The 27,130-nt window shown below is 38.8% G+C and overlaps 1 protein-coding gene across 1 annotated transcript in view; it reads left to right on the forward strand.

Moving 5' to 3' along the window:
• ADAMTSL1 (ADAMTS like 1) overlaps nt 1–27,130 on the forward strand; it is a 434,468-nt gene that overhangs the window by 128,292 nt on the left and 279,046 nt on the right. Inside the window, exons 5-7 of the mRNA XM_060014779.2 lie at nt 11,589–11,663; nt 15,200–15,357; nt 23,710–23,821. Of these exons, the coding sequence (XP_059870762.2) occupies nt 11,589–11,663; nt 15,200–15,357; nt 23,710–23,821 (345 nt within the window). The remainder of the gene's footprint in view (nt 1–11,588; nt 11,664–15,199; nt 15,358–23,709; nt 23,822–27,130) is intronic.

Consider the following 27,130-nt stretch of genomic DNA (forward strand, 5'->3'; position numbering starts at 1 on the left):
ATGCAGCTCAATATTAAAAAAAAAAAACCAATCCAAAAATGGGCAGAAGTCCTAAACATACATTTCTCCAAAGAAAATATACAGATGGCCAAGAAGCACATGAAATGCTGCTCAACATCACTAATTATTAGAGAAATGCAAATCAAAACTACAGTGAGGTATCACCTCACACCAGTTAGAATGGGTATCATCAGAAAATCTACAAACAACTAATGCTGGAGAGGGTGTGGAAAAAAGGGAATCCTCTCGCACTGTTGAGGGAATTTAAATTGATACAGCCACTATGGAGAACAGTATGGAGGTTCCTTAAAAATCTAAAAATAGCATTACCATATGATCCAGCAATCACACTACTGGGCATATACCCAGAGAAAACCATAATTCAGAAAGGCACATGGGGCTTCCCTGGTGGTGCAGTGGTTGAGAGTCTGCCTGCCGATGCAGGGGACACGGGTTCGTGCCCCGGTCCGGGAAGATCCCACGTGCCGTGGAGCGGCTGGGCCCGTTAGCCATGGCTGCTGAGCCTGTGCGTCCGGACCCTGTGCTCTGCAACGGGAGAGGCCACAGCAGTGAGAGGACCGTGTACTGCAAAAAAAAAAAAAAAAAAAAAAAAGGCACCTGCACCCCAGTGTTCATTGCAGCACTCTTTACAATAGCAAGGTCATGGAAGCAAGCTAAATGCCCATTGACAGACAAATGGATAAAGAAGATGTGGTACATATGTACAGTGGAATACTACTCAGCCATATAAAGGAAGGAAATTGAGTCATTTGTTGAGACGTGGATGGATCTAGAGACTGTCATACAGAGTGAAGTAAGTCAGAAAGAGAAAAACAAATATCGTATATTAACACATCTATGTGGAACCTAGAAAAATGGTACAGATGAACCGGTTTGCAGGGCAGAAATTGAGACACATATAGAGACAGATATAGAGAACAAACGTATGGACACCATGGGGGGAAAGGGGCGCGGTGTGGTGGTGGTGGTGTGATGAATTGGGCAATTGGGATTGACATATATACACTGATGTATATAAAATTGATGACTGATAAGAACCTGCTGTATTAAAATACATATATATATTATTCAAGTCAAAAAATCCATTAAAAAAATTAATAGACTGGACTGTATAAAAAATTGAAGAAAAGTAAAATCAAAGAGCATCCCATCCCCTTGTCAAAAAAAACCCACCAAATCTAAAATGTTTATAGAAAGTTGTGGAATATATATACACCTGTAGATTTTTTGAGGAAATCTTTTAGGTACAATCCTTGAGTACAGTGTTCTTGAGAAAGAGCTTTTGTATCCCATATATGTGAAATGGCAGAATTTATGATTCCCATGGAAAGTTTGTCCATTTAACTGAGAAAGGGGTTATCTAATTTCTGAAGCAGGTCTTTCAGAATTGTTGATTAATAACCTTTAAATATATTTTGATGATTGGCATCATGGTTCTGTCAAGAAAGCCAGAATAGATTAGAGCAGATTCATTTGAACATAGTGCAGTGTGCCTTTATTGGAAGGTTACCCAAGGAATGCACAACACGGTGAGAGAGAATGTAGCCACCTGCCTTGCCAGCCATACCAACTAAATTAATCATTGAGAAGGCAGGTGATGAAACCAGCCCTCTCAAACATTCTCCAGTGTCTATTTTTAACCATTTTTTAAATTGAAGTATAGTTAATTTACAATGTTGTCTTAGTTTCAGGCATACAGCAAAGTGATTCAGTTACACATGTACACATATTCTTCTTCAGATTCTTTTCCATTATAAGTTATTACAAGGTATTGAATATAGTTCCCTGTGCTATACAGTAGGTCCTTGTTGTTTATTTTATATATAGTAATGTATATATGTTAATCCCAAACTCCTAATTTATCTATTCCCCACCTCCGACCCCCCTTACCCCCTTTGGTAACCATAAGTTTGTTTTCTATGTCTGTGAGTCTATTTCTGTTTTGTAAATAAGTTCATTTGTATCATTTTTTTAGATACCACATATAAGTGGTATCACATGATATTTGTCTGACTTACTTCGCTTAATATGATAATCTCTAGTTTCACCCATATTGCTACAAATGGCATTATTTCATTCTTGTTTATGGCTGTGTAACATTCCATTGTATACTGGAATCGTCTTTATCCATTCCTCTGTCGATGGGCATTTAAGTTGTTTCCATGTCTTGGCTACTGTAAATAGTGCTGCAATGAAGATTGGGGTGCATGTATCTTTTTGAATTATGGTTTTCTCCATATATATGCCCAGGAGTGGGATTGCTGGATCATATGGTAGCTCTATTTTTAGTTTTTTAAGGAACCTCCATACTGTTCTCCATAGTGGCTACACTAATTTACATTCCCACCAGCAGTGTAGGAGGGTTCCCTTTTTTCCATACCCTCTCTGTGCACAGTACTGTATTAAATGGCAAGTAGAAGAATCTTCCAACCCATCTCTAATCATTGAGAATTTATCATCAAATGAGCCAATTATTAATAAATCTACAGCTCAAAGACTGGCTTTTTATCAACATGCAGCAAATAAAAATATATATATTTTCCTCTCTTTCTGTTTGGCAAATGAAGAACACCATATCTTAAAGTATATTCTGAGACGTATCAGCTGGTATGAAAAGATGATACGTAAGAAAGTGTTTCCCTGGGTAAACACATTGGGAACACAGTTAAATAGAGGGAAGTGGATTTCTTTGTTTCAGGGATCTTAAGATATTAATTAATGTGCTTTGGAATTTCCATGATTGGGGTATAGTGTGTGGTATTTCCCTGCATATTTTATCTCAGGTCCCTATTTCAGGAACCATCTTGTAGGGCTGATGCTTTGTCTTCTTTGTCGCTGATTATGTGGTACTTAGTGTGAAGCCTGACACTAGAAGACACTCAAAAAAATATCTGTGGAATAAAATAATGAATTTGCTGCTTGCCTGATGACCTGCCAGTTGTCTATTAGCCCTTTATAGAACCACAGAAGAATAGGCTGTGACTCTTCCTACGTCTGGTGCCGTGTACTGCTGACTGTTCAGGTTGGCACCAGCCTAAGTTCTCTGTATTTCTCTTTGACTTGGCAAGTGCAGAGGCATCTGCAAATATTCCGTGCTTGCCTGGCCTGCTCTCTCCATCCTACCCTCTTCCCTCAACAACCTTGTAGGTTCCTCCCCATCTTCCTCGGGGAGTATACAAAGGCGACTGTGTCAGCCAAAAGCTTGCGTTAATGCCCCGGCTTGTGGAATGTGAGTCACTTCTCAGCAGAACAAGAGGGAGGCTGCCTGCGCCATGTGGGGGTCAGAAGCCCGCTGCTGAGCACTGCAGAGCCAAACAGAAAGCTTTCCTTCTACTTGCACTTTACTTGACCTGTGGATCAACAAAGACTTTCTATTTCTAGAAATCCCATTGTCTTAACAGCTTTGAATTGCTTTTGTAAACTTAAAAACCCATGTCTTTATACAAGGCATTTAAAGCTCTGTGAGCCCAGTCTGAACATTTGTTGTTCCTTTTCTGTATTCCCCTTACGTATTATGTTCTTCTATGCCACAAACACTTAGCTATCCGAAATTCAACCTTTTCTTTAACAATGCCTGACATTAAAAACAGCTAAAATGTTGTAGTGTGTATAGCATATTCAACATTGTAGAAAACTTGATAAATGTAACCTTTTAGGGAAGGAATTGAGAGCATATGATTCTAATTTCTCATTCAGCTGGCTATGTGCTAGGGGTCTTGGAGCGTTTAAAAAATAAACGGTGTTTCAGTTCCTATCCTTAAAGAGACTTGGAATAGAGAGATAAAATGATATTTACAAAATACTGTCTTCCATGCTGTACATCTATATATGGTATACATATCTATAGCCATACCTATATCTGTTCACAACAACATTATAAAGTAGGTGTTGCTTTCCCTGTTTTACGGAGAAACTAAGGATCAGAGAAGTTAAGGAACTTTTGAAATTCCTTTATTGAAATTAAGTTCTCCTAAAGACAGGATGTTAAGATTCAGAGAAATTGGCTAGCTTTGGGGATTCCTTTATTTAAATGAAATTCTTCCAGTGATAGGATGGTAATGTATAATATTAGAAAGATATGTGTGAAACAGAATTCCACAGAGCTTCTGAATATGCTGGTGAGTTTAAAAATAACTGGCTTTCCCTCGTCTTCTGGAATACCCCCCTGTTCTTTGACCTTGGGTTACTCATTATACTTCTCAGAGGCTTGATTTCTTCATCCTAAAATCGGGATGGTAGCATCCTCTTCGCCCATGTTACAAGTCTGGGGTGAAGGAATAAATAGTATATTTTAGGAGAAGTGAAACTCTTCAGTGCCATGTAAATATAACGTATTATTGTCACAAGTAGAGTTCTAAATAAAAATGCCTGTGATGTGTTTGGGATGTGTGTAATACACCTCTAATTTTTTAACAGATGTAGAATTGAGGACTGCTTCCACTGAATTATGCCTAAGTTTTCAAGTAGGATGAAAATTAAATAATTTTTAAAATAATCTCTAAATCAGTCAATTTTTTTTTTAATTTTCGAAATAAAGAGGGAGTGTCAGGGGAATGTTAATAACCATTTATGGGACATTCACTATATATAGTATTAGATGTAGACAGTGTAAAGCAGGGGCCCCCAACCACTGGGCCGCGGACTGGTACCGGTGCAAGGCCTGCTAGGAACCGGGCCGCACAGCAAGAAGTGAGCTGCAGGTGAACGAGCGAAGCTTCATCTGCCAATCCCCATCGCTCGCGTTACCGCTTAAACCTTTCTCCCCTCCCAGTGCCCGGCCATGGAAAAATTTTCTTCCATGAAACCAGTCCTTGGTGCCCAAAAGGTTCAGGACCACTGGTGTAAAGTATATTAAAGAACTGGAATGCATGATTTCTGGCCTAGAAAGTTTAAAAAATACAAATATATTCTCTTCTCTTTTTTTTTTAACATCTTTATTGGAGAATAATTGCTTTAAAATGTTGTGTTAGTTTCTGCTGTATAGCAAAGTGAATCAGCTATACGTATACATATATCCCCATATCCCCTCCCTCTTGCGTCTCCCTCCCATTCTCACTATCCCACCCCTCTAGGTGGTCAGAAAGCACCAGGCTGCTCTCCCTGTGCTATGTGGCTGCTTCCCACTAGCTATCTATTTTACATTTGGTAGTGTATATATGTCCATGCCACTCCCTCACTTCGTCCCAGCTTACCCTTCCCCCTCCCCGTGTCCTCTAGTCCATTCTCTACGTCTGTGGCTTTATTCCTGTCCTGCCCCTAGGTTCTTCCCAACCTTTTTCTTTTTTTTATATTCCATATATATGTGTTAGCATACAGTATTTGTTTCTTTCTGACGTACTTCACTCTGTATGACACACTCTAGGTCCATCCACCTCACTATAAATAACTCAATTTTGTTTCTTTTTATGGCTGAGTAATATTCCATTGTATATATGTGCCACATCTTCTTTATCCATTCATCTGTCGATGAACACTTAGGTTGTTTCCATGTCCTGGCTATTGTAAATAGAGCTGCAGTGAATATTGTGGTATATGACTCTTTTTAAATTATGGTTTTCTCACGGTATATGCCCAGTAGTGGGATTGCTGGGTCGTATGGTCGTTCTATTTTTAGTTTTTTAAGGAACCTCCATACTGTTCTCCATAGTGGCTGTATCAATTTACATTCCCACCAACAGTGCAAGAGGGTTCCCTTTTCTTCACACCCTCTCCAGGATTTATTGTGTGTAGAGTTTTTGATGATGGCCATTCTGACTGGTGTGAGGTGATACCTCACTGCAGTTTTGATTTGCATTTCTCTAATGATTAGTGATATTGAGCATCCTTTCATGTGTTTGTTGGCAATTTCTATACCTTTGGAGAAATGTCTATTTAGGTCTTCTGCCCATTTTTGGATTGGGTTTTTTTTTTTTTTTTTTTTATATTGAGCTGCATGAGCTGCTTGTATATTTTGGAGATTAATCCTTTGTCAGTTGCTTCATTTGCAAATATTTTCTTCCATTCTGAGGGTTGTCTTTTCATCTTGTTTATGGTTTCCTTTGATGTGCAAAAGCTTTTAAGTTTCATTAGGTCCCATTTGTTTATTTTTGGGTTTTTTTCCATTTCTCTAGGAGGTGGGTCAGAAAGGGTCTTGCTGTGATTTATGTCATAGAGTGTTCTGCCTGTGTTTTCCTCTAAGAGCTTTATAGTGTCTGGCCTTATATTTAGGTCTTTAATCCATTTTGAGTTTATTTTTTTTGTATGGTGTTAGGGAGTGTTCTAATCTCATTCTTTTACATCTAGCTGTCCAGTTTTCAGAGCACCACAATTGAAGAGCTGCCTTTTATCCATTGTGTATTCTTCCTCCTTTATTAAAGAAAAGGTGACCATATGTGCGTGGGTTTATCTCTGACTTTCTATCCTGTTCCATTGATCTATATTTGTGTTCTTGTTCCAGTACCATACTGTCTTGATTACTGTAGCTCTGTAGTATAGTCTGAAGTCCGGGAGCCTGATTCCTCCAGTTCTGTTTTTCTTTCTCAACATTGCTTTGACTCTTTGGGGTCTTTTGTGTTTCCATACAGATTGTGAAATTTTTTGTTCTAGTTCTGTGAAAAATGCCAGTGGTAGTTTGATAGGTATGGCATTGAATCTGTAGATTGCTTTGGGTAGTATAGTCATTTTCATAATGTTAATTCTTCCAATCCAAGGACATGGTATATTTCTCCATCTGTTTGTATCATCTTTCATTTCTTTCATCAGTGTCTTATAGTTTTCTGCATACAGGTCTTTTGTGTCCTTAGGTAGGTTTATTCCTGGGTATTTTATTTTTTTGTTGTAATGGTAAATGGGAATTTTTAATTTCTCTTCCAGATTTTTCGTCATCCGTGTATAGGAATGCAAAAGATTTCTGTGCATTAATTTTGTATTCTGCTACTCTACCAAATTCATTGATTAGCTCTAGCAGTTTTCTGGTAGCATCTTTAGGATTCTCTCTGTATAGTGTCATGTCATCTGCAAACAGTGACAGGTTTACTTCTTTTTTTCTGACTTGTATTCCTTTTATTTCTTTTTCTTCTCTGATTGCTGTGACTAAAACTTCCAAAACCATGTTGAATAATAGTGCTGAGAGTGGGCACCCTTGTTTTGTTCCTGATCTTAGTGCAAATTGTTTCAGTTTTTCCATTGAGAATGATGTTGGCTGTGGGATTGTCATATATGGCCTTTGTTATGTTGAGGTAAGTTCCCTCTATGCCTTCTTTCTGGAGGATTTTTATCATAAGTTGGTGTTGAATTTTGTCAAAAGCTTTTTCTGCATCTATTGAGATTGTCATGTGGTTTTTATCCTTCAATTTGTTAATATGGTGTATCACATTAATTGATTTGAGTATGTTGAAGAATCCTTGCATTCCTGGGATAAACCCCACTTGATCATGGTGTATGATCCTTTCAATGGGCTATTGGATTCTGTTTGCTAGTATTTTGAGGATTTTTGCATCTATGTTTATCAGTGATATTGGCCTATAGTTTTCCTTTTTTGTGACATCTTTGTCTGGTTTTGGTATTAGGGTAATGGTGGCCTCGTAAAATGAGTTTGAGAGTGTTCCTCCCTCTGCTATATTTTGGAAGAATTTGAGAAGGATAGGTGTTAGCTCTTCTCTAAAAGTTTGATAAAATTTGCCTGTGAAGCCATCTGGTCCTGGGCTTTTGTTTGTTGGAAGATTTTTAATCACAGTTTCAATTTCAGTGCTTGTGATTGGTCTGTTTATATTTCCTATTTCTTCCTGGTTCAGTCTCAGAAGGTTGTGCTTTTCTAAGAATTTACCCATTTCTTCCAGGTTGTCCATTTTATTGGCATAGAATTGCTTGTAGTAATCTCTCATGATCCTTTCTATTTCTGCAGTGTCAGTTGTTACTTCTCCTTTTCCATTTCTAATTCTATGGATTTGAGTCTTCTTTCTTTTTTTCTTGATGGGTCTGGCTAATTGTTTATCAATTTTGTTTATCTTCTCAAAGAACCAGCTTTTAGGGTTTCCCTGGTGGCGCAGTGGTTGAGAGTCCACCTGCCAATGCAGGGGACGTGGGTTTGTGCCCCGGTCCGGGAAGATCCCATGTGCTGCGGAGCAGCTGGGCCCGTGAGCCATGGCCGCTGAGCCTGTGTGTCCGGAGCCTGTGCTCCACAACGGGAGAGGCCACAACAGTGAGAGGCCCGCATACCGCAAAAAAAATAAATAAATAAAAAAGAACCAGCTTTTAGTTTTATTGGTCTTTGCTATGATTTCCTTCATTTCTTTTTCATTTACTTCTGATCTGATTTTTTTTGTTTTCTTTCCTTCTGCTAACTTTGGAGTTTTTTTGTTGCTCTTTCTCTAATTGCTTTAGGTGTAAGGTTAGGTTGTTTGTTTCAGATTTTTCTTGTTTCTTGAGGTAGGCTTGTATAGCTATAAACTTCTCTCTTAGAACTGCTTTTGCTTCCTCCCTTAGGTTTTTCGTCATCGTGTTTTCATTGTCATTTGTTTCTAGGTATTTTTTGATTTCCACTTTGATTTCTTCAGTGGTCTCTTGCTTATTTAGTAGCATATTGTTTACCCTCCATGTGTTTGTATTTTTTACAGATTTTTTTCCTGTAATTGATGTCTAGTCTCATAGCATTGTGGTCAGAAAAAATACTTGATATGATTTCAATTTTCTTAAATTTACTGAGGCTTAATTTGTGACCCAAGATATGATCTATCCTGGAGAATGTTCCATGAGCATTTGAGAAGGTAGTGTATTCTGCTGTTTTTGGATGGAGTGTCCTATAAACATCAGTTAAGTCCATCTTGTTTAATGTATCATTTAAAGCTTGTGTTTCCTTATTTATTTTCATTGATGATCTGTCCATTGGTGAAAGTGAGGTGTTAAAGTACCCTACTATGATTGTGTTACTGTCGATTTCCCCTTTTATGGCTGTTAGCATTTGCCTTATGCATTGAGGTGCTCCTATGTTGAGTGCATAAATATTTACAATCGTTATATCTTCTTCTTGGGTTGTTCCCTTGATCATTATGTCATGCCCTTTTTTGTCTCTTGTAATAGTCTTTATTTTAAAGTCTATTTTGTTTGATATGGGAATTGCTGCTCCAGTTTTCTTTCATTTTCCATTTGCATGGAATATCTTTTTCCATCCCCTCACTTTCAGTCTGCATGTGTCCCTGGGTCTGCAGTGGGTCTCTTGTAGACATCATATATACAGGTCTTGTTTTTATATCTATTCAGCCAGTCTGTGTCTTTTGGTTGGAGCATTTAATCCATTTACATTTAAGGTAATTATCGATATGTTCCTATTACCATTTTCCTATTTGTTTGGGTTTGTCTGTAAAGGTTTTAATTTCTCCTCGAATCTGAATGAGATCCTCGCTGGGTAGAGTAACCTTGGTTGTAGGTTCTTCCCTTTCATCACTTTTGCTATGTCCTTCCACTCCCTTCTGGCTTGCAGAGTTTTTGCTGAATGATCAGCTGTTAAGCTGAATCCCCTTAAGATTCCCTTGTATGTTATTTGTTGCTTTTCCCTCGCTGCTTTTAATATTTTTTCTTTGTATTTAATTTTTGATAGTTTGATTAATATGTGTCTTGGCGTGTTTCTCCTTGGATTTATACTGTATGGGACTCTCTGTGCTTCCTGGACTTGATTGGCTATTTCCTTTCCCGTGTTAGGGAAGTTTTCAACTATAATCTCTTCAAATATTTTCTCTGAAACTTTCTTTTTCACTTCTTCTCTAGGACCCGTATAATTCGAATGTTGGTATGTTTAATGTTGTCCCAGAGGTCTCTGAGACTACCCTCAAGTCTTTTCATTGTTTTTTCTTTATTCTGCTCTGTGGTTGTTATTTCTACTCTTTATCTTCCAGGTCACTTATTAGTTCTTCTGCCTTAGTTATTCTGCTCTTCATTCCTTCTAGAGAATTTTTAATTTCATTTACTGTGTTGTTCATCATTGTTTGTTTGCTCTTTAGTTCTTCTAGGTCCTTGTTAAACGTTTCTTGTATTTTCTCCATTCTGTTTCCAAGATTTTGAATCATCTTTACTATCATTACTCTGAATTCTCTTTCAGGTAGACTGACTATTTCCTTTTCATTTGTTTGCTCTCGTGGGTTTTTACTTTGCTCCTTCATCTGCTGTGTATTTCTCTGTCTTCTTAGTTTGCTCAACTTACTGTGTTTGGAGTCTCCTTTTCACAGGCTGCAGGTTCATAATTCCCGTTGTTTTGGGTGTCTGCCCCCAGTGGGTAAGGTTGGTTCAGTGGTTTGTGTAGGCTTCCTGGTGGAGGGGACTGGTGCCTGTGTTCTGGTGAATGAGGCTGGATGTTGTCTTTCTGATGGGCAGGACCGTGTCCGGTGGTGTGTTTTGGGGTGTCTGTGAACTTAGTATGATTTTAGGCAGCCTCTCTGCTAATGGGTGCGGTTGTGTTCCTGTCTTGCTAGTTGTTTGGCATGGGATGTCCAGCACTGGAGCTTGCTGGTCATTGAGTGGAGCTGGGTCTTAACATTGAGACAGAGATCTCTGGGAGAGCTCTCACTGATTGATATTACATGGGGCTGGGAGGTCTCTGGTGGTCCAATGTCCTGAACTCAGCTCTCCCTCCTCAGAGGCTCAGAGCTGACACCTGGTCGGAGCACCAAGACCCTTTTGGGAAGTCTGAGGTCTTCTGCTCACATTCAGTAGGTGTTCTGTAGGAGTTGTTCCATGTGTAGATGTATTTTTGATGTATTTGTTGGGAGGAAGGTGATCTCTATACATCTTACTCCTCCACCATCTTGAAAGTCCTCCTCAAATATTTGAGACATGCCCATCTTTTGGGTCCACCAACATAGGTGAAAGTAAAGTTGGAGTCTGAGTATCTGAAATCAGGCAGGACGCCGTCTTGGCAGGGCCAGAGGTTGTCTTCTATTCTTAACTGTCCTGCTCATCCAAGACAGTTACTTTGCTAGAGGGATATCCAGATTTTGTTATAATAAAGTCCTTCTTTGAGCATTAAAACTTATTTTCTTTTTGTAATTCTACACAGTTGCTCCAGTCTAGAGAAATCTGAGGATTTAAGATCGGGTTTTAAAATCAGAAATGAACACTTTCAAATTTTTTTTTTTTTTGTGGTATGTGGTCCTCTCACTGTTGTGGCCTCTCCCATTGCGGAGCACAGGCTCCGGACGCGCAGGCTCAGTGGCCATGGCTCACGGGCCTAGCCGCTCTGCGGCGTGTGGGATCTTCCCGGACCAGGGCACGAACCCATGTCCCCTGCATCAGCAGGCGGACTCTCAACCACTGTGCCACCAGGGAAGCCCAACAAATTCATTTTTAATGTATCAAAATTCATGTATTTTTTCGAAGTCCAGATCCCCCATGAGTTAGCCAGTGACCAACTTTTTCAGTATATTTTATTTTGAAGAAAGTGGAAATTTTGATTCCCACATATTGGTGTTCACATGGTAAACACTTTTTAAAAAGATTATTGTTTGGGAGTGTGTGTAAATCAGTGCATTTATATAGGAGATAATCAGTAATTTTGTATAAAATTATGTGCTTTAAGACTCTGCTTTGTTTCTCTCTAGTGGACGACACAGTGGTTGCTATTCCCTATGGAAGCAGACATATTCGCCTTGTCTTAAAAGGACCTGACCACTTGTGTAAGTAAACTCCGTTGTTGTCCTTTGGGTATTGGGAATTTTAGTCATTATTATTTATTTATTTATCGATTTATTACATCTTTATTAGAGTATAATTGCTTTACAATGGTGTGTTTCTGCTTTGTAACAAAGTGAATCAGTTATACATATACATCATTATTATTTATTTTTTGTTTCCAGAAAAGATTAAGATTTAGAAATACAAATCTTAATCCTGTCTCATAATATGGTATTTTGAATGCTTCTGTTTATCTTTTGGTTGCCTAGGAGACAGCAGAGACGTCTGTGGTAATTATCTCCAGCCAGTCATCCTGAAAGATACAAAATTAATGTTTCCAATAGGGTGTTCATGAGTTAAGCACATGTTTATGATTTTGTGAATATTATTTCTCATTCTGTCTCTTCTTCCTCTCCAGTCATTCTCAATGTTTTCCTTGCCTCACCTCTTTCTTTTTTCTTCTTCTTTTCAACCTTCCCTCCCTCTCCTTCATTCTTTCTCTTTTAATTCCTACTCTTAGGCTCCATTACTTTATCAATTCAGGGGAACACAGAAACTCCAAACAGCCTTAACCCTGTGGCATTTGAAGAGAACCATGTGATCTAGTTAAGCATCCCATGTCGTAAAGATAATGCAAGACCCTAACGTCTTGAAGATAGCTTTTGGAATTCAAGATTGAAGGGTAATCGTAACCCCAAAGAACAAATGGTAGCATGGTCCCACCAGAGTTTGTGCAAGAATTGATCTTCAGTCATGGCAAGCCAGCAGTACACAGCCACATCTTTTTTTTTTTATTACCATGTAGTGCTGTTTAGATGTAGACCTGTAAATTACAAGCAGAAAATTATAGACTATTAACCAGGGAAGGGGTAGGAGAGGATATGTTAGCTTTTTCTGCAAAATTCACTTTCACTGAAAGACTTCACTTCAGTTGGTCCCTCGAGCATTTCTGATCTCCTCCGCTATGATTTTTCCTAGGTTCCTCCAAAGCCATCTATCATGTTCTGCTCTCTCTTCCCTCCCACACACATGCCTAAGAAGCCAATTTAGGTAGCATGCATTATCTTTTGGCAATTGGATTATAAATGAAATCATTCCAAAAAGACAAACTGGAGGGAGACAAATTGGAGCCTGTGAAAGTTCAGATAGCCGACAGAAGCCTTTCTAAAAATAAAAATAAGTACATTTCATGGGAAAGGTGGGCTTTGAGAGTTCATGTGACATAAAGGAATAAGTAAAGTACAGTTCAGGCGAGGTCAAAAGATGCTGAGAAGCCACGTTATATGGATCCAAGTGCTTTTCTAACCCTGAACATCCCCCCAAAAATATATTGCTCATGTGTCAAAGGATGATATATGTGTGTACACTGTTACCATTCAAATGATTTGTTTTTCCTCTTAAGAATTGGACGGAATTAACTGCTGGTGTAACAACCTCCTTCAGAAACAGTATTTTTCTGCACAGTGAGAGGCTAAAATAAAACATCCAGACTAATGCATCACCAAGTGGGCGACTTACTCCTCATTGCAAAAGAAAGAACCCAAGGGAAGAGGTGTAAGAGGAAAATTCATTTTTATAAATGAATTAGTCTAGCCTCCCAGACTTACTTTATGATTATTATGAATTAGTAAAGAGGATTCATTTTTATAAATGAATTAGTCTAGCCTCCCGGACTTCCTAATTATGTGATCACTGAGAAGCTGAAGAATTGGCCTTGTTTGGTTTAATTGCTCTAAGGATTTGATAGGTAAAGTGTCAGATGATAGTCATAAATGATTAAAAGCAAAATGGAATCTGCTTTTTCCTTCAAAAGGCATACTGTTGGTAACATTTGTATAGCCAAGGAGGTTTCTATTTTTTTTTCTATTTTGTTTTTGTATTTGGAATATAACTCAGCAAAATGAATGTGTAAATAAATGATGCCTTGTTTCTCTGGCAACCCTTTTACCTTCACTCCCAGAAGCTGGCCCAGTATGGGACCAACCTCAGCAAGAGTTAAGGAGGGCCAAACGAGAAGAGTAGACCATCTGTCCAGGTCCAGCTCATCTTTAATCAGAAGTACCTGGGAGGTACTTCTGGGAGGCCTGGTGATAAAATTGAATCAGATACTCAGGCTTAGACCTCCAAGAGTTTTCCAAAACTAGGTTAATTTAATGTCCTGGAGATACTTCCACAAATGAGTGCAAATACATGGAAGGCAGCTCGAGGAGTGAAGGCTAGAGGAAGGAGATACAGAGATGCTACTGCCTTCCTCTGATGACAACCACTGTGGTTCTCCCACTCCAGCGTTCTCTCAATGTGCCTTTTATTCTGTGAGGTCCTCTCAGCCCTGGGACAGGGGAGGAAAGCCAGACCTACTCCCAGAGAAAGGCTACAGGACTTCATCTGAGGGGCATGGGCATTTAATTGGACACCAGCATTTTCTACCTGTTGGTATTCCTTCTAGTAGAGAACTTGAAGTAGACAACATCTAGAATAATTTCGTGCAAATACATTAGGTACCTTAGTGCCTCCAGAGACCTTAAAATTGTCCTTAACCCCAAAACCTCAATCTGTAAAACACATAAGAGGGGAGTCATTCTGATTGAATGTGGGTAGGAGACCCAGATCCCTACCCAGGCACCCCATCTTTCTGCTAAAGAACCCCTGCCCAAACCAAGGGTCCTTGTGCAAGTTTTACAAACCATCGTTAGACTTAGTCTGTCCGTCTTTCATCACACAGGAGGCAATTATTCTAAAATACTCAATCACATGAGAACTTAACCTACTTTGAAACATATATATCATAATTACCCTCATCCTCAGCACGCTCTGACTTCCTAAAACAAAAGATGCTTCCTAGGCTTTGTCATTGGGCAAATTCAGATCGGAGTGCTCCAGGGATCAAGTTCCTCTCTCTGTCTTGAGTTCTTGTGAAATATCATATATGGATATAAGACTGAGTGAAGTAATAAAAAGGATTTTAAAAAGAAAGAGAAGTAAAGAGGATAGTTAGTTCCCTGTCCTTAAGTCACTATAGTTTCTTTATTTTGAGCAATAGCACAATTCAATAAGTAACCAGAAAGTATAAATAAATACAAAGTAATACATGAATAGCAAGTCTCACAGTGAGTGCTGAAGGAACTCAGAGAGGCACCCTGGGCCTTATAGAGCAAAAGGGAAACTTCAGGGTATTCTAGACAGAGGGCCATAAAGCCTGAAATCAATAAGATATGTATGGGAGATGGTTTAGTCAAAAGAATAGGATTGTGATAAAGCAAGGTACCCAAAGGAAGTCATCCAGGGAATCAAAGATTTCTTGACAGGGAGCCCTGAATGCTTGGCTAATGAGTTTTAAAATAACTTCATTTGCTGCATAAATTCCTCTGTGATCCAGAGGTGCCCATATATTTTGTTTCTGTCACATTTCAATTATGTCAGCCATATAAAGAATAATACTTCTCCCTGACAAAGTTCTTTTGCTTGAGGTGTGCTTGCATGTGGTCTGTGGTAGCCCTGGGAACATCTTTCTCTCCTCTTCATGTGTTTGATTATGTAGATCTGGAAACCAAAACCCTCCAGGGGGCTAAAGGTGAAAACAGTCTCAGCTCTACAGGCATCTTTCTTGTGGACAATTCTAGTGTGGACTTCCAAAAATTTCCAGACAAAGAGATACTGAGAATGGCTGGACCACTTACAGCAGATTTCATTGTCAAGGTAAGCCCATTTAGGTACCTTGTTTTCGCGCTACCTCCAAACTGGTGTTACTTATAATCCCCTGAAGAGAGAGAGACTTTAGGTTTCGACATAGATTTGGAAAGCTTGTTATCCAGGAAATGTTTAATTCAAGGGTGTTGAGCTACATCCTAGACTTTATAAGAACATGCAAAAATTTTAAGGTTCTAGGAAAAAAAAAAAAAATATATATATATATATATATATATATTTGTGTGTGTATAAGTTAATAAAAAGACCCCACTCAAAAAGCCAACATATCATTAGTTGAGGGATATAAACTGTTTTTAAAACAACTTAGGATACAGTCGTTGACTCACATAAGGTATCTGCTGTCAAAGAGAAAGATTAATTAATGATCTATAGGCTTGATCATGCTTCCAGTTGCAAGGTTTTTTTCCCTCTTCTACTGGCAGCAATACCAAGTTGTTTCCTTCTGTCAGAGCTTCCCTACTCTTCAAGGTAATATAAAACACATTGCTGGAAGCAACATACATGTTCTGTAGGAAAAATGTACACACTAGAAGACCGTTTGGGAATACCAGTAAAAATAAAGCATATTTTTGCCTTCAGTAGGTCAGAAGGACCTGAAGGATTTCAGCTGTAAAGCTGTAGAACTTGTAATGTGTCCAGGACTCCATAAATTTTTCATCATAGGATCTGGAGCCAGAGGACATTTGATTTAAGCTAAGGCTTGATGATCCCATGGCAGCTGGAAGTAAGGATGCATGTTGGAAATGTGATAGGCAGTGAGGCTGCATGCAAGAAGGGTTCCAGAGTCCGTCCTCTGTCTCCATCTACATGGTAGCCCCTTTAATCCAGTCCAGATGCCAGTTACATGACCATGAACAAGAAGCCACAAACCGTCAGAGATAGCTCCCAATAGAAGTGATGTGGTAGGTAGTTAAATAATTTCAGTTGAACAAACAAATACAGTGAAAGAATGAGAGATGCTTTAATTTCTTGAAGCCCTTAGAATAAACCACTTTTACTAATTTCCCTAGTAATTTTCTAGAGTTAATACACATACTGAAAATATAGAATGGATTTCAAGCAATATCGTACATATTTGAACAGTTCACAGAATTGTCAAATGCATTTCATATGTCCAGCTGCCTTCTGCACATCACCCGTAGGTACAGTGAGCTCAGTGTCGCCAAAATTGGACTTGTCTAGCCCCAGAAACCTACTTCATCTTCTTTAATTCTTATCTTGTGGAACAATACACTATTTACCCAGTCAAATCAGAAACCTCTGATTCACACCAATTCCCTTCTCCTATACACCCCTAGTTAGACATTAAACTTTGTCAGCTCTACCTCCATACCATCTCTGAAGACTGTTCTTTCTTCTCCATCCTTGCCACCACTGTCTTAGGTTAGGTCTTTGAATTTCTCACCTGAACTAATGCGATGGGCTCTGAATTAGCTTCCCAGCCTCTGACCCATTGTCCATGTTACCTTCAGAGTGAGTTTTCCAAAAACCGGAGTGAGTTTCCCCTATTCGTGCTCCTGCGTTGCCCCTCACCTCCACTCATTGCTTTGGGATTAAAATGCAAATCCATAGCCCAGCATCTGTTACTCTCAATAATCTGGATTCTGTCTACCTTTCCAACCTCAGCTTTGACTTTTCCTCTCTGTTTCAGTCAACTGAATGACTGGCAAGTCCCCCAACATCTTGCACTCACATAACGCATTACCTTTGCGTAATGCTGTGTCCTCTGTCTGCGATGCTCTTATCTTTTCTTCCCCCATTTTCTTCACTAACTCATACTTGTACTTCAGGACTTTCTCCTTCCAGAAGCATTCTATGACTTGACCTCAAATTCCAGTTTCCATCACATCTCCCCTCTTCGTGTTCCTCAAGGGCAGGGGCAGAATCATATCTGTCTTCATATCTCTGTAAAAAACCTGACAAGTGCTGGATGAATAAGGGACTTTTACCACATGGCAGTTGCTGAAGTGGGACAGTTGTGACATCTTTATCCTTCCTGAAAGGACACTGAATCTGAGGGAAGTTGAGTGATGTGCCCTAGCTCACACCAGTGACAAGCCGGGACCAAAGATCATGTCTCTACTTCTGGCTCAAAACTCTTTTTAGTATTCTGTGTTGCTTCTAAGAGGGTATTTTTCCTTCTATGTATAAATGTACATATTAAAGGAAAAATGAACTTTGAGGAACTTTTTGATGCTTTTCTAGATTCTTAGCACCTGTAAGTATCTTCTTTCAGAAACAGGCTGAGCTATCATTTTACTGTCTTTTGCATTATATACTCTTTGGTGACCTAGGTTCAGGTGCAAATGAGAGGAGATTAAGGTTTCATTAGAAAATATCAGGATCAAATAAATGTAAAGTTATTCTAAAATAGATTATATAATTTTTAAATACTTTTACTCAAACTTGAAAATGAGCCAGATAATGTAAGGAGATACAGGGAAAAAGAAGAAAATTACCTTTTTTGCCAGTGATTTATAATAAAGCAACATTTTCTCCCTTAATTTTCCCTAGGAAATAGCTGAAAATGAAAGATTGTCATTTGCTTATTTGCCATCTTTCATGATTTAGGTGCTTAGAAATTATACACATAGTTTGTAATTCAGTTTTCAGTGTCATTCAAAGTATAATCTCTTTTGCATTATACATTAATTTAAGTAACAACTTCCTTTCTAAATGAAATGCATAGGGATCAGAATGGTCATTTATCAACATCTCCTTGGAAGTTTATTGCCAAAGTATCATTTTTGTTTATTTAAAAGGAAAAGACTTTTTTGCACGTAAGGAAGATTTTCTCACAGTGAGAATTCTTATATATTACAATTGGTTCCAAAATTATTTTTGGAATCTCTTTTCCTGGCCGCCTTTAAAAATGGACTAAACGCTCATCTTACCTCCTACGGGAACATGTCTTCCAAAAATTTGTACTTCATACACTGGCTATACATTTTTGGCAACGCTAGTGTAGAGGAGTAAAAAGGATAAACACTCTAGAATTTTGTATATTCTCCTACTTATTGGGGGTGTGACCTTGAGTATGTTGTTTCACCTCCTTGAGCCTATTTACTCATTTGAAAAATGGTAATAAAAGCTCCCCGCATAGAGCCTTTGTAAGGAATTGAATGAGATAGTGTGTATAAAAGCAAACAGAACCAAGTGACTTCCTTTCCATCTTTTTCAAATGCTTTAACTTCCGGTCAGACTTATCACGATACTCTGTCTACACAATGGCCGAAAACTGCTTCTCTGAAGATAGTCAGAGGCTGATTGATTTACAGAGGCTGATTGATTTACAAGTGGTACACCCAGGAACAGTTTGGCAGGTATAGCTCTAAGACACATAGAGGTGGGCATAGCCTGGCTGTGACACCTATAATCACATTCATTGTTAGGGGTGATTGGCTATTGGCTAGATGATTGTCTGGCTTAGCATACCCTTCTTCCCTTACCAAGCCACGTGTATCTTTTCTGAAGCTACTGACTCAGTGAAAGATAAGGACCTTCCCAGATTAGAAGAGGGTTTTTTTTGGTCATAGGCCAGTCTTCATTCGAACATTGAACTTAGCTCTACTTGTGAAAGCAGCTAAGGTATATTTATACATACTCCGTTCGTGCCCATTTTTAAAATTTAAGAAAGCCATATTAGCTGGAGAGAAAAGTGACTGATGAGTACCTAAGCCACCAAAGTAGCAGAAATACACAGCATAATAGTAAACCATCAGCGTATTCAAAGCTAAGAACACTGATTCACAATTCACGCACTGACAATCAGAGAGCAGTTCTTCCCTGTAACACATCCAGTCGACTCTAGTTTGCCCTGCCTAGCATCTTCGTCCTGACACATTGCTTCCACCTCTTTGTTCCTTAGCCAACATTACACTCATTATTTCCAAAGAAGCATCCCTGATCTACTGCCATACGCAAGGGCTTTGGGCAGTAAATCCATAACCAACATCTCTCATGCAACCCTGAGCCCAGGGCCTATGAGCTGAACTGCTGTATCTCCCAATATTGAGGGCTGGCATTTTAGGACGACTAGAAAACTCTATAGGAAGTGTAAAAGTAAAGTTGGGTGCTACCAACTTTTTTTTCATTATTTTTACTGAATAACCTCTAATCTTAGCATTTCCAACTGTTAACACAGTAGAAAATTGAAGTCTATGTTTTATTCCAATAATAACTAGCATTTTTATAAGCCCTTTCCGCTACACTATCCTGCCGAAAGCGATAACCTTCAAAGGAGGGTGAAAAGTACTTTTGGGTGAGGGCTGTGTTGTAACAATACTGTGTCTTTTCATAAAATTTATCAACATAATCAATTTTGTCAACAAGAAATGATTATTAACATCTTCAAGAAAACTGCAAGATGTATATAAAAAGATAACACTTCCAAGAATTTGTCACAAACAATAGTTTGCAATTCCAGAAGTGCTTGAAAGGACCGTGGTCAGTAAATAATTCATTTGGTTTTTTCATTCGTGCATTCATTTATTCAATTGTTCGGACACCTACTATGTGCTAAACATTGTAGATGATGCTGAAGGAAGAGCAATAAGCAAGATAAGTGGTACTTGCCTTCGTGGAGTTTACAGAATAAGGAAGAGAAAGGCAAGAGAGTAACGACTGTATCAATATTAAGTATTTGTAACCACCTAAATGCTAATAAGAAAGATATGATTATTGTTGCATATTCTTCAAAGCCCACAAAAGCATTTAAAAATATTTTTACAATTTTTTGATGATTTGCTATCACCATCTGCCACCAGAACAGCCCCAAATTAAAATATAGGAGACTGAGGCATTTAATAAACAGATTCCCCTCTTTTCCATTTTATTCCCTCCCTAGCAGGCATACTGATTTATTTCCACCATTTCCAAGCCTTCCCAAGTCACGACATCCCTGGCTGCCCTAAGAGCAGGTGACCAAGTTGAATACCATTGTGGGTCCGGGGGTCCCAGCTCAGTGACTCACAGTGGTAGGTCTGCCCACAGCTCCCTTTTGTCCACCTCTCCTCATGCCAGAGCAGCAACTTAACTGCCGGCAAGGCGGGTTGAGAGAACCCTGCCTGCCCGCTGCCCTGCCAGTCCTTCTGGGGCGAAAGTTTCTACGACATTCGAAAGAGAAAGGAACCCAGTTGGCGAACATCCCAAGGCTCACAAGTTACCCTCTTCCCCACTGAGAAGGAAAAGTATGGCATTTCATAGTGCTTCATCTGCAAGAGCCTATGTGTGCTTGATGTCTTTTGTCAGTTTGAAATCTCTCCTTGATTCCTTTGATTTTATGTGGACTTAAAACTTACCAGTTATCCAAGCACTTATTTGTACGCCCTGCAGCTCTACCATGACAGTGTGATCAACTTATGGAAAGTGACCAGTTTTGTCTTCTCCTTTACTTTCAATGTGAGAAGTTATTATATAGAGTTAGAAACACTGAACCATTATAATTATAGGAAGAAAAACTTGGTTTGGAACATTCTTTTTCCTTATTAACTTGAAGAGGTCAAAATTACATATGCCAGATGGTTTAGTTCCCTAAAACCAAATTCAAATGTGTCAAACTGAAGCTTTCAATGTACATTTGAGAACCAAAATCTGATGTTTGAGGAGTTAAGGTTTATGAAGCTCCAGACCTAATGATAAAAAGAGTCCCAGCAGCCCAGAATTAATAAAACCAGGAAAAAGGAACACGGTGGTTCATCTCTGTAAGCAACAATTTAGGCCATCAAAGTTAGGCATCCAGTTAGCCTCTTCTTTTTTTTTTTTTTAATATCTTTTCTACTCTAAAATGTAAATGTAAAATTAAGAAGATACTGAGAAGAGTTACAAGGATACCACTAAAGATAAACGTCTACATCTTCACAACAGCGATAGGATTGCTTGGTACCTAGAATGGCAGCTTTAGAGACAGGCAGACCTGCATTCAAATCCCTGCTCTGCTGTTTCCTTGCTGTGTTGCCTTGAGCTAGTCACTTAACCCCTGTGAGCCTCATTTTTTCATTGTAATGTAAATGTGGATGATAATGCAGAGTAGTTTTAAGATTCAATTTAATATAAATAAAATGTTCCCTGCACACGGTAGGAATGTAGTAAGTGCTGGTTGTTGCGGTAGTTGTAGCTGTTCTTATTAAAAGAAGGCAACTATTGAGAAGGGAGAAGCGGGAGTGCTTTCAGGGCGGAAGGAACCAAGCAAAATTATGAGATCAGAGATTTGGATACACCATAATTGGTTTCATCTGTTTGAAATAAGATGTCCGTGTTCTTTCCAGTCTCTTTTCAAATCTAGGCATAGAGTCTCTGCATTTGTGGTCATTGTGCATCATTTCATTGAACTCATTGAGAACAATATTCTTTCTAAGCTGCTCGTATTCTTTCCTTCAACACGGTATTTACTAACACTCCCTCTTGACGCTAAAACTCCTTGACATTCATGCCTTTCTCTTTGGGCATGTGGTGGTTTTCTTGGTAATTCCCAGGGAGCTGAAGAAAGGACCTGCTCCATTTTTTTCCTCTTTAAGCAGACCAGAAGATAAGCCGGACTCTGTAGATATTCTAGAACAAGGTTTCTCCAAGTATTTGGATGTCATATCCTCCTCATTTTGATTCCCGCACCCCCCTGCCAACACACACACGCTTTCTTAGGACTTAGTTTAATTTCTAGCATCCCGAAAGGGACCTCTGCAAAATAATCTGTCTCTCCAGATCTAAACAAATTTTCTGGTCTTTTTATTTTTAATGGAGCTTGTGTTCAAATGAGAGTCCTCTTCTAATAGCTTTCCAGCATGACAATCACACATCCCAAAAGAGCAATCGGCTTTTGTGAGCTTAAAAAAAAAAAAAAAAAAAAGCTTTCCAAAGAATGTGATTAATACTACCTCCCTCAGCAAGCAATTAGATATCCTGTATCTGACACACAGGACTGAAAAATATTAATCTGTAGGCCATGCTCCCTTTTTGTGAAAGACACTGTATTGCTTCAGCTGTTGTTGCTTTAAAGTAGGGAATTGTATCACTGTTTATTCTAATTAGGAGAGACCTGGATGCTCTGTGGGTCAGAATCCTAGCATAATATGAGATATTCTGTAGCTTTTCTCCTTTCTCCTTTGCAGCGCTTCCAGATTTTCTGAGGAACATTTCACATTCTTATCCAAATGCCAAAAACTGAGCTAGGGTTTAGCACCTGTTCCCTCGGTGTTCCTATTTCCGTCTGCACCCTAGGTATTTAATCCAGTTTTTAAACTCAGTAGCAAAAAAAAAAAAAGGCTATCTTTTTAAAAAAATCTGAAGCCCAAATCCATCAATTTCTTCTAGATAAAGGGGAGTTGGAACAGTGCTAAGACTTGAAAACATTAACGAAGACTTAGGCCACATGACTCTGCTGACTGTTGCTTCTCTAATTGCTGTGATGGAGTTGGAGCTGTCCATGGAACTTCCTTTAGTATAATAAATAGCCCGAGCCTCGCCCTTGCCCAACTGTCTAAATGTTGTAAGACGTCGTTCTGTCTTTGTAAAAGCAAGGCGTTGTTCCTGCTGGATACTTTTCCTTCTCTTTCAGGTTGAGTTTGTTTCCTCAATCTTGTACTTTTAAACTGTTAAAGAATTATTGCCTCACATTCCTCCCTTTTACAAAACAAAGGAGCTATAATTTCCATAAACACATGTTTTATTTGAAGTAAATGCTTTTATCATGTAAGTTGGTGTTTTTCAAACTTTGATTTTTGGACTGTCTACATTTGAATTGCCTGGATCTCTGGGCTGGAACCCACGAATTTGCATTTTAGCGAGCTTCCCATTGGTAACTTTGCACATTAAGATATGTGAATCACTAAATTGCCAGGAAACTCCAAGTATGTCTCTGAGTGGGAAGGGCTCCTTAATTCTTTAACTCTTTATTTCTCTTAACCAATGACAGTACCTTTAATTTTTTTGCAGCGTATTGCATTTATAATTTTCTTAGAACAAGCTGTCTATTTCTGAACCTACATTGAAAAATCCATATAATTTTACCTGTCATACCAGAGAGGTTGGAAATAAAAGAGGGTGAGGGAATGGAATAAGTGGCTTGGGATACAGTCCTGCTAGCATCACAAGTTGAGACGTTGCCATTCCTTGTTCTGTGGCGACAGAACTGAGAAGGTGATGATAGTGATGGTTTGTGCCACGACCATTTGCTGGTTAGATGGTAAGATGGGTGATACCGCCATTGCCCCTTCTCTCCCAGTGCTGTCCTGGACACAGCCTGAGGCCATCATTACTACCACACGTCCTTGTCCAAGCTGCAAGGAGCCCAGAGGGCACCCCTCTGTCACATTAGTTCCTCTGCTTTGCCATTGTCTCCTGCAGATCCGCAACTCGGGGCCCGCAGACAGTACAGTCCAGTTCATCTTCTATCAGCCTATCATCCACCGATGGAGGGAGACGGATTTCTTTCCTTGCTCAGCAACCTGTGGAGGAGGTAATGGTGCTCACTTAGTCTAGGAGCTCTTGGCGTCTCTGAGGGAAGACTCAGCTGTGATAAAAATAGTCACTTCGGCATATGGAAGTGCTGGGTGCATCGGATTCTTCTCAGTGAGGCCAAATCCTGAAGCCTTCCTGTAAGGCAGATACCTCAGTGTAGATGCCCCAGGAACGTTTTCCGTCTGTAGAGCCCCATCAGAGGAAATGGTCTTTCCTCCTTTCCTTGATTCGTGGAAGTCCAGGACGAGCTGTGTCGTACCCAGGCAACAGCTTGGTCTAGAGGTGATTCTATTCATTTGAGAACAAACGACTCTGGTTGAATGAACTTATCTATTAAGAAACCAAGTGAAGAGTGTTTATCAGGCCTTCTACGTAGCATGATGTATCCAAGGAGAATCAGAGATTAATTAAACAGTTTATTACCAGAAAAAAAAATCACTGCACCATAGACTTAGGCTCCGTTATTTGTCAGCTCTACCCTGTCATCCATACAGTGAAAAGAATGCCACTTGACTTATTTATACATGAAAACACATCTCTCCTGAAAAGTCACCAGACAAATTCCCATCTCTGCTCCATCGTGTCTGTAACATGAACAGCATTTTGTGTTACTGGAAAAGGTCCCCCCACCTTTAATAATTACTCCAATGGCTACAGAATAATTTCCATGAATTATTTTATAAGAATTTATTTAACCATATCCCTCTAGAAGATCATTCAGTTCATTTAAACTTCTCTATTATAATGTAATGAATAACTTAATACCTAAGTATTTTTCTCCTTTCAAATTATTTCCTTGGACTAAATTCACAAGAGTGAGTTTCAGAATTTTTGTGGCTATATTACCAAAATTCTTTCCAGAAGGGTAATAAGCAGTCTATGAATATTTTAGTTTCATTGCTAACTGAGCCAGTATTTGTGGACTATCACTTTTTTAAAAGTTTTGGTAATTTAATGGGTATAAATTTGATGTATATTCCTTTAAAAATGAGCATATGAAATAAATTGTAGCTCCAGCTTCGTGGAAGCCTGTTAACTGGCTCACTTTAAGTAGCTAATCCACATAGGTATCACTATATTATTTTGATAAGAGAAAAGAAGGATATTACCTCAAAATGGAGACAAATGATCATCCATTAATTTTCATAAAACAATAAGAATATATGATATAATTCATCTTCAGCTGTGTTACCTGTGTCTGCATCATGTGAACAAACTGTTGAAAAGGAGGTTCTATAGAGCATTGTTCAATTTTACCTTAAAAGCACTTAGTCAAAAATAAGTGCTTTCACTTGGCTGTTACATAACGATTAATTCAACATTTTAAGCATTTCAGTAAAATAGTGTTTCCAGTTGCTCTGTCTGTGCTGAATGGAAAATCACTTTGCTAAAAAATAAAGTGCCAATTACTTTGATATTTATGGGAATATGTTGTTTTGATACACCTATTAATGACTAACACAGGAAGCAGTTTTGAAAAAAGAAGTCTAAGGAAGTATTTTTTTTTCTTTTCTTTTTAAATAAAAAACATGTTCTGTGAGAAGCAGCAATTCAGTAAGAGGCCTGCTGCATCAGTTTCACATAGAGCTGCTGTTGGCATATAATTTCAGTAACGTTGATAATGGCTTGCTATATAATAAGGCAATTAATGTTAGATTCATATACAAGCCAACCTCTTTGGGCTTTATTTTCCTCACATCTAAGTGAAGAATTAGAACCATCAGTAGTTCTCAAATGTGCTGAGCTATCAAACGCTTTCTTCAAAGGAAATCTTACTAGGGAGCCAGATAAAGGAACACTGTTCAGAGTGAAGACCTGAAAGATGTAGAAACCAGCCTTCCGCACGTTTCATGGACCACAGTTTGAAAATTGCTGAAGAAATGATCTTTAAATTCCTTTATATGTTTCTGGTTCCACATTCAACTAGCTGAGCATTTCGCTAAGTGTAAAGAATTGCTACTCCAAACACCCTGTGAAACTTCAGAAAACACAATTATCTGACCATTTGGGTCCTTTATTTCATTTGTGTTTTAAGTTTTCATTTCACACACACTGGAAGAGCTTCCCAGCCACATTTTTAGCTGACAAATTACAAGTTTTAAAACTCATAATCTCACATTTAGTGTTTACTTACTGCTTGTGCCCACATTTTACTACCTGATAAATTCTGTCCTTGAGTAGAAATTATTTTCTGGAAATTTATAAAATAATTAGCTTGTCATCAAATTATCTGCTTTAAGTATAATGCAATTGAAAAACAAAAGCATATTTACTTATGTAAAGTACCATTTTGCTTTTCGATTTTCTTATAAGACAAAAAATTAAATGGAACCTGTGTTCTTAGCCATTACTTTCCATGCTTTTCATCTTTACAGTAAAATTGTTAAAAGGTCTTTTTTTGGGTCTTTAGTGAGCAATTAATTTTTGTGGGTGGTCTGGCAACACAGCTTCAAGTCAGGAAAGCTGGTTTAGAAGCCTTCTTCTGATTTCCTAAAATCTTTTGCAGGACTTTTAACGACTCTAAATCTGACTTTCTAACACTTATTTAGCAATAACAATCTTCAACCACTGCCCATGGGGAATATATTTTGGAGTTAATTAGGGTTAGAATGATACAAAAGGCCTAATTTTTAAAAAATCCTCTATATACATTTATTTTTCACCCCAAGAATCTAAGTCCTCATCACCATCCCACCAGAAATCCACAGGACAAGAAAGAGGTAGGTAGGAAAGGTAAAACATACTATGAGTAGAATTAAGTATTACTGAGCAACACTATTTTTAAATAAATAAAGAGGATTCTCTAAAGAGTGGAAATTTGTGCATGGAAATCAAGAAATATTGGCTAGAGGGCTTCCCTGGTGGCACAGTGGTTGAGAGTCCGCCTGCCAATGCAGGGGAAACGGGTTCGAGCCCCGGTCCGGGAAGATCCCGCATGCCGCGGAGCGGCTGGGCCCGTGAGCCATGGCCGCTGAGCCTGCGCGTCCAGAGCCTGTGCTCTGCAACGGGAGAGGCCACAACAGTGAGAGGCCCGCGTACCACACACACACACACACAAAAAAGAAATATTGGCTAGAGAATTAAAGAGAAATGGTAGAGGAGTTTGAAACAAAAATTGAACAGTACGAGGTATTTTCTTAGTTGTGTAGGGAAACTTGAGATTTATGATGGTCTTAGTCATCCGTTTACTCAGCTTAACCCATTCAGGTTGAATTTAGGCAAAGAAGAAAAAAAAAGTTTCCAGGCAGCTAGCAGTACCCAATCCTATGTCATGTCCCATGGTCACCTGCTGACCAAGAGGAGTGGC

The sequence above is a fragment of the Delphinus delphis genome, chromosome 6 (assembly GCF_949987515.2).
Source record: "Delphinus delphis chromosome 6, mDelDel1.2, whole genome shotgun sequence".
Classification (NCBI taxonomy): domain Eukaryota; kingdom Metazoa; phylum Chordata; class Mammalia; order Artiodactyla; family Delphinidae; genus Delphinus; species Delphinus delphis.